Below are 7,905 nucleotides of genomic sequence, written 5' to 3' on the forward strand. Positions count from 1 at the left end.
AGAGTTAACGTTTCGGGTCCGGTGACCCTTCCTCAGAACTTCTGAAGTTCAGGAAGTTCTGTTCTGAGGAACGGTCACTGGACCCGAAACGTTAACTCTGTTTTCTCCTTCACAGATGCTGCCAGACCTGCTGAGCTTTTCCAGCAACTTTGTTTTTGTTCCTGATTTACAGCATCCGCAGTTCTTTTGGTTTTTACAACTACCATCAACTCTATCTATACCTCTCATTATTTTAGAAACTTCTGTCAGGTTACCTTTCGACCTCCTATGTTCCATGAGCAAAGTCCCAGCCTATCCAGCCTTTCCTCATAACTCAAACCTTCATACCCGTCAACATCCTGGTAAATCTCTTCTGAACCACCTCCAGCTTGATAATATCCTTCCTGTAACTGGGCGACCAGAACTGGACACAGTATTCCAGAAGAGGCCTCACCAATGTCCTGTACAACTTCAACATAACATTCCAACTCCCCTACTCAAATGACTGAGCAATGAAGGCAAGCGAGCCAAATGCCTTTTTAACCATCCTGTCTATATGTGACGCAAACTTTAAAGAATTATGTACCTGCACCCCTAGGTCCCACTGTTCTACAACACTATCCAAGGCCCAATCATTAATTGTATAAGCCCTACCCTTGCATTTTTGTGCAACAAGCAATACCTTGCATTTATCCAGATTGAACTCAGTCTGCCATTTTTTCAGCCCATTGACCCATCTGATCAAGATCCCTTTGTAATCTTAGAAAATCTTCTTCACTGTCTACAATGCCACCAATTTTGGTGTCGTCCACAAACTTATTAACCATGCCTTCTATTTTCTCATCCAAATATTATATATGCATTGATTCAACCTGGTTGTTCACAGCAAAGCTTTGAAGACAACCTCAACATTGGAACATTCTGACTGCAACAGTGAATATGTAAACAGAGACAAACCCCAAGGATAAATTTCCATTACAAGTTAACATTTTCTATTTTTATTTCTGATTTCCAGCATCTGTGACATTTTCCTTTAGTGTTCAGAAAGAAACCTGGTTAGTGGTGTAACATTGTTAAAAATAAAATTAATTTGGAACAGTAACAACGAGACCCATCGATTCATAAACAGTTGCTGCTGAAAATTAAACGGTTCTTATTCACCTTATTTCATCCTAGATGCCCTGCACATTAAAGGTCAAAAGTCACACCACACCAGGTTATAGTCCAACAGATTTATTTGAAGACACAAGCTTTAGGAGTCTCACTCCTTCTTCAGGTGTGAGAGAAGTAGCATCAGACACAGAATTTATAAGCAAAAGATCAAAGGGTCATAGAAATGATGCAAACGTATTGAACAAACATAAGATGATGGAACTGATGCGAGTGTATCATCTTAGGTTTGTTCAATACATTTGCATCATTTCTAGGACCCTTTGATCTTTCGCTTATAAATTCTGTGCCAGATGTCACCTCTCTCTCTGACGCGTGAAGGAGCAAGACTCCAAAAGCTTGCAGATGACACTAAGATTGGTGGAGTAGCAGATAGTGAAGGGGATTGTCGGAGAATGCAGCAGAATACAGATAGATTGGAGAGTTGGGCAGAGAAATGGCAGATGGAGTTCAATCCAGGCAAATGCGAGGTGATGCATTTTGGAAGATCCAATTCAAGAGCGAACTATACGGTAAATGGAAAAGCCCTGGGGAAAATTGATGCACAGAGAGATCTGGGTGTTCAGGTCCATTGTACACTGAAGGTGGCAACGCAGGTCGATAGAGTGGTCAAGAAGGCATACGGCATGCTTTCATTCATCGGACGGGGTATTGAGTACAAGAGTTGGCAGGTCATGTTACAGTTGTATAGGGCTTTGGTTCAACCACATTTGGAATACTGCATACAGTTCTGGTTGCCACTTTACCAAAAGGATGTGGATGCTTTGGAGAGGGTGCAGAGGAGGATCACCAGGATGTTGCCTGATATGGAGGGAGCTAGCTATGAAGAGAGGTTGAGTAGATTAGGATTATTTACATTAGAAAGACGGAGGTTGAGGGGGGACCTGATTGAGGTCTACAAAATCATGAGAGGTAAAGACAGGGTGGATAGCAAGAAGCTTTTTTCCAGAGTGGGGGACTTAATTACTCGGGGTCACGATTTCAAGGTGAGACGGGAAAAGTTTAAGGGAGATCTGCGTGGAAAGTTCTTTACGCAGAGGGTGGTGGGTGCCTGGAACGCGTTGCCAGCGGAGGTGGTAGAGGCGGGCATGATAGCGTCATTTAAGATGCATCTAGACAGATACATGAACGGGCAGGGAGCAGAGGGATACAGATCCTTGGAAAATAGGCGACAGGTTTAGATAGAGGATCTGGATCAGCACAGGCTTGGAGGGCCGAAGGGCCTGTTCCTGTGCTGCAATTTTCTTTGTTCTTCGTTCTTGTGTCTTCAAATAAACTCATTGGACGATAACCTGGTGTGGTGTGATTTTTGACCTTGTCCACCCCAGTCCAACATTGGCACCTCCACATCATCGCACATTAAGGTCAGGTTTCTCATCATATGTAGCACAGGTTTGTCAATGAAGCCTTAACCAAAAAAAAAAATCAGGAGTAGATCTAAATCGGTATTTTTGATGTGGGGCAAAATTTAGGATAATACTGGCGTGACAGAAAGATATGAATCCCAACAGCTCCTCCTTGATGCTCGTAGGTCAGTATACATGCTACCAATAAGCAGAAGCAGCTTGTGTAACTTGGTTTCAAGAAATTAAGCATCTCGACTTTCACTTGCACACACATCACAGGAAAACCACGTTCCACCCATTGAAATAAAGGCAACTCTTTTTCTGGAAATCAGAAGAGAAAATAACTCACCTTGTCGCTGAGAAAATCTCATCAAATTTCTGTTTCAGAGCTTTTCCTTCACTCAAAGGCCAGTTTGAATCTTCTTGATGGCAGAAAATGACATTATTTAATACAGCTTTTGACACCCCTAACGCACTGATCATCTCACGGTCTACCTCTGCACATTTCGAGCTCAAGCTGACCTTCTCCCCGTGCCTTTAAAAATCAGAAAAGGATTGCAATGAATTTTCTTAATCTCTCCTCCTTTTCTGAACACCATCTTTTTCTTTCCACCCAAAACAAAAAGGTAGTGAAATCCAAATTTCTCACTCTGAAGTGGGATCATGTGAGACATAAACTGCATGACCACCATAACATCTACAGGTAACTGAACTTTAGGGATCCTCACTATTTACTCCGAACTAGGTTGTAAAGGACAATCACTGCTCATGGGTTAGAGAGGACGAGGACGAGGACGAGGATGAGGATGAGGACGGAGTCAATTAGCTCAGTTGGTTAGACAGCTGGTTTGCAATGCAGGGTTATGCTGACAGCAACAGCTCAATTCCCTCCTCCACCTCCTCCCAACTGGACAATAAAGGACACTATTTACCCTGCAACAAGTTGCTCTCCTTTCACATTTCATCAGTTTAACACAGACATGCTCCAAAACATTGGCAGTTTGCAAGTAAATGGTCCCAAAACAGGGACAACCCTAACTTGATACAAGTTTCCGAATTAAAAATGCAAGTGGCAGCCAACACTTAGAAGTATTGGTTCCTAACCTCTGAACAGCAGGGGGAAGCGAAGAGTCTTTGTCTCTATTAGATGTGGTCTCTTTCATCTGAAACAATGCCCAAGGACCTATCCAGACATGGACATGTAATAAAATCTATTTCTTTTTATATCCATTTGTACTGTATGGACCGGCAGCCTTTCAATATTGTAACATTTAAATACAAGGTGCTCCAATGCTGGTTATATTTAATTCTGCCTAGGAACAAGGGCAGGACTGTTATTGAACTTTTTAATGGCTCGCTCCAATCAGTCCAAAGGTCAGTGAACGGACGTTTAACAGCCGGTTCTAGGCAGTGAATGGGAAAGACTTGGAGAAAAGGCTCCATGTTGCTAAAGTGCAACGGAGCTAGAGTAAAGGACAGCCCCTGAGCAGTTACAGAATGAAGGTGGGCTAATAATTCAATGTGGGGAGTTCAGCCTTGAGAAGCCCAGTGCATTGCAGTTTCAGAAGAGATTGAGTAGCTGGGAGGGGAGCAGTGATTCATTGCAGCATGATAGTTACAGGGCAGAGCTGTTCCGTGTTAAATCCCTAGACTACAGCTTGGCCAAAATCAACCTCAGAAGTAGGTCAGATCAGGAGACTAGATACCTGATCTGGTCACAGATTTGAGGCAGATCTGGAAGATTGTTCCTTTTGGGTGAGGATCACATGCGTGGAACTGGTGGAATGGAGTTGCTGTTGACCAAGGATTGAACTAGTTCTATGATGAAAGAGGCTAAAATTCCTCATGAGGGAGACAAAGCTTTTAAAAGCACTTTTGTGGCTCACAGTGATCATTCTTGTCTGGATATGTTGCTAAGAAATTCAAAGGATATGTCTTGGAGTAGCTTTCAATATTATGTGGTGAATGGGGTGCTCAAACACAATTTGTCTGTTAATTGATCTTTACCTCATGTTAATATTGGATGTTGGAGTTTAACATAAATACACGCTCTATATGACATATAAACACAAACAAACAATGCATATTCATATTGACTGTGTGTGGGGAGGCATACTGGACTAGAAACTTTAACCTTGCTTTTCTCTCTACAAATGTTGCCAGAATTGCTGAATTTCTCTAGACCACTCTAACTACTGTGTATAATGGATCGTTTTACTTTTTTAACCTTGTCTGGCAAAGTTAGTTTTACTTGTTCAAAACCACGAGGTCATGTGGCTTTATTTTCTTAGTAAGTACCTGAGATCCCAACGAGGTCTAACTTAGGCAAAATGAAAAATTACTGCTACTTAACCAGGTCATAATGTAAATTTGGTATCCTTGTCTGGGATTGTAACAGTTTGTATTCTCTTAAGTATTGTAATGTACAAAAGATAAAACAAATTTAAGTTGTGAATGGATGGTTGTCTGGTTGAATCAAGCTTATCTTGTTCAGTTGCACTCACTTCATTCGGGTGATCACCCCTTCCAGTGTTTTAAACTCAGTCTTTTTCCCTTTTTGTGTGCAAAGCATTGACCTCTGCACAGCCACGACTCCTCCATTCACATCTCGAAACTGTAAGCGGATTTGAGCTCGCACATCAGTCTCATGGGCAACCTTCATTAAAGAAAATCGTTTGTGTTATGGTGACAGCTAATAGAGATAACAATAAAAAGACATGCAAAAGTCTGTTGATAATTGTTATACTCGCATAAAATTAAAATCGGTTTCAGTTTCATCCTTCAGGTTTTCACCATTTCAAAGACTTGCAAACAAAACCAGGGACCCTGTGCTAAAGAAAATGAGGGCCGTTTGGTCGTCATGCAAAAAAATTTAAATAAGGCCTGAATTTACATAGTGCCTTACAAACAACTGGATGCCCCAAAGTGCTCTACAGACAATTTAGTTCCTTTGGAACTGTAGTCAATCTTGTATTTGTTAAGAATGGCTGCAGCCAGCAAATCCCCAAAACGCTGATGTCATAATGATGCGATAATGTTTTTATCTTTATTGATAAATATCGGCCAAGTCACTGGAGATAGCTTTCCTGCTCTTCTTCAAAACAGTGCTGTCAGGGCTTTTATGTTCACCTGAAAATGCAGGCAGGGCCTCAGTTTAATACTTTACCTGAAAGACAACTCCTTCAATGATGAAGAGTCTCAGGGAAGTGTCAAAATGGATTGTAGTGCCCAATGCCTGACATCAGATTTTAACCAACACTTTCTGAAGTAGACGTGACAGTGTTACCAACTGAGCCACAGCTGACATGAAAGATACTGAAAGACACATCTACAGTTCATAAAATTCAGAAGCCAGCAAAAATTAAAATGGGCAAAGAAAACACGATCTAAGGTGACAGGTTAGGTGATCAATTAGCAGCCATTGTCGGTTACATGACAAAAGAAGTTTTACAACCACGGGAAAGAGGAGTAGGCCATTTAGCTTAGTCTGCCCTTCAACTCGATCACAGCTCATCAACTTCAACACCATTTCTTGTATTATTCCTATGATCCCTTGATACCTTTAATACCTACACATCTGTTGATCTCTGTCTTGAATAGATTCAATGACTGAGCCTCTGCAATGCCCCCAGATTTGTCGATTCCAAAGTTTGACGACTGAGTGAAGAGATTCCTCTGCGTCTCAATCTAATTTTGTTCTGAGACGGTGTCCCCTGGTTCTATAACCGCCTCCATCCAGGAGAAATGTCTTTCATGACATTAAGCCCCTCTAGGGCTCTGTAATGATTTTGTACACTCCAATGCAACACTTTCCATTCTTCCTAATTCTTAATTCTATAGAACATAAATGCAATCCCCTCTGTTTCTTGTTGCAGGACAATCCCACCATCCCAGGGATCAGCCTGCTGAACCTTCATTCCTGTCCCTCTTTAAAGGAGCATATTTCCCTTTGGGTAAGGACACCAAGTCAAGACATAATATTCCAGGTTTGGTCTCCAGAGGTTGTATATAACTGAAGCAAGACATCTTTGCACTTGTTCTCAAATACTCTTGCAATTAAGGCCAAGATACCTTTTGCCTTTCTAATTCCTTGCCGCACTTGCATAGTAGCATTCAGTAATTTAAGAGGAAGGATACCCAGACCCTTTGGACATCAACTCTTCCCAAAACAGTGAACAGTTTTGATCCCTTTACCTAAGGAAAGTATACTGGCATTGGATGCAGTTTAGTGGGTAGATTTGGGCATGGAAGGATTTTTCTTATAAGGAGAGGTTTACCTGTACCCACAGGCATTTAGAAGAATGAGAGAAGACCTTATTGAAACATAAGATTTAGAAGGCGTGACAAGGTCATTACAGAGGGGTTCTTTCCCCTTGTGGGAGAGGCTAGGATCAGAAGACACAATCTCACAATAAGGAGTTGCCCATTTAAGATAGAGATGATCTGCAATTTCTTCTCTTAGTGAACCCTGCCTGGATGTCGTTCCATTTCTTGCTGCATTTCACCATGGACCGTTTCTGCGTCTGAGATGTCGCGAATGGTGTTGGAACTTTGTGAAATCATCGGCAAACATTCCGACTTCTGACCTCACAATGGTGGAAAGGTCATTAATGAAGCAGCTGAAGATTGTTGGGCCTAGGACACTAGCCTGAGGAACTCCTGCAGAGATATCCTGGAGCTGAGATGACTGACCAACAACCACCAAAACCATTTTGTGCTCTGACTGCAACCAGCAGACAGGATTCCCGATTCCCATTGACTCCTCGAAGCAGCACTTGACCTAATGTGGCAGCGATGTCAAGGGCAGTCACTCTCACCTCACTTCCGGAACTCATCTTTTTGGTCCACATTTGGACCAAAGCTGTAATAAAGATCAGGAGTTGAGTCATCCTTGAACCCAAAGCAAGTTTCAGTAAGCAGGTTACTGCTTTATAAGAGCCACTTCATATTAGTCTTGACAACTGTTACCATCACTTTATTGATCAAGAGTAGGCTGAAAGGATGTTAAATGGTAATTGTTACTGGGTCAAAATCCTGGAACACCCTTCCTAACAGCACTACAATGTACCCACACACGAGCCACAATAATTCAAGGTGACAGCTCATCACCACCTCCTAGAGGTGGATCAAGAATACGCAATAAATGGTAGTCTAATGAAATTAAATAAAACATTAGCCATAAGGACAAAGGGTTTGAAAAATGGGGACCCAAGCTGCTTTGGATACCACTGTTCTGCTGTGAAGACAAGATGACACTGTTGGCAAATAGATCAGACCTTTTACAAAAACAAAGTTGCTGTAAAAGCTCAGCAGGTCTGGCAGTATCTATGAAGGAAAAAAACAGAGTTAATGTTTCGAGTCCGGTGACCCTTCCTCAGAACTGGGGAAGGGTCACCGGACCCAAAACGGT

The 7,905-nt window shown here is 42.0% G+C and overlaps 1 protein-coding gene across 1 annotated transcript in view; it reads right to left on the minus strand.

The window, feature by feature from the left end:
- Positions 1 to 5,187, minus strand: part of rad50 (RAD50 homolog, double strand break repair protein) — a 115,348-nt gene extending 110,161 nt beyond the window's left edge. The window contains exons 1-2 of the mRNA XM_048603696.1: positions 5,000 to 5,187; positions 2,845 to 3,030 (exon numbers count right to left, since the gene is read on the minus strand). Of these exons, the coding sequence (XP_048459653.1) occupies positions 2,845 to 3,030; positions 5,000 to 5,157 (344 nt within the window). The 5' untranslated portion in view covers positions 5,158 to 5,187. The remainder of the gene's footprint in view (positions 1 to 2,844; positions 3,031 to 4,999) is intronic.
- Positions 5,188 to 7,905: the final 2,718 nt, after the last annotated feature.

The sequence above is a fragment of the Rhincodon typus genome, chromosome 12 (assembly GCF_021869965.1).
Source record: "Rhincodon typus isolate 14 chromosome 12, sRhiTyp1.1, whole genome shotgun sequence".
NCBI classification, from domain to species: Eukaryota; Metazoa; Chordata; class Chondrichthyes; order Orectolobiformes; family Rhincodontidae; genus Rhincodon; species Rhincodon typus.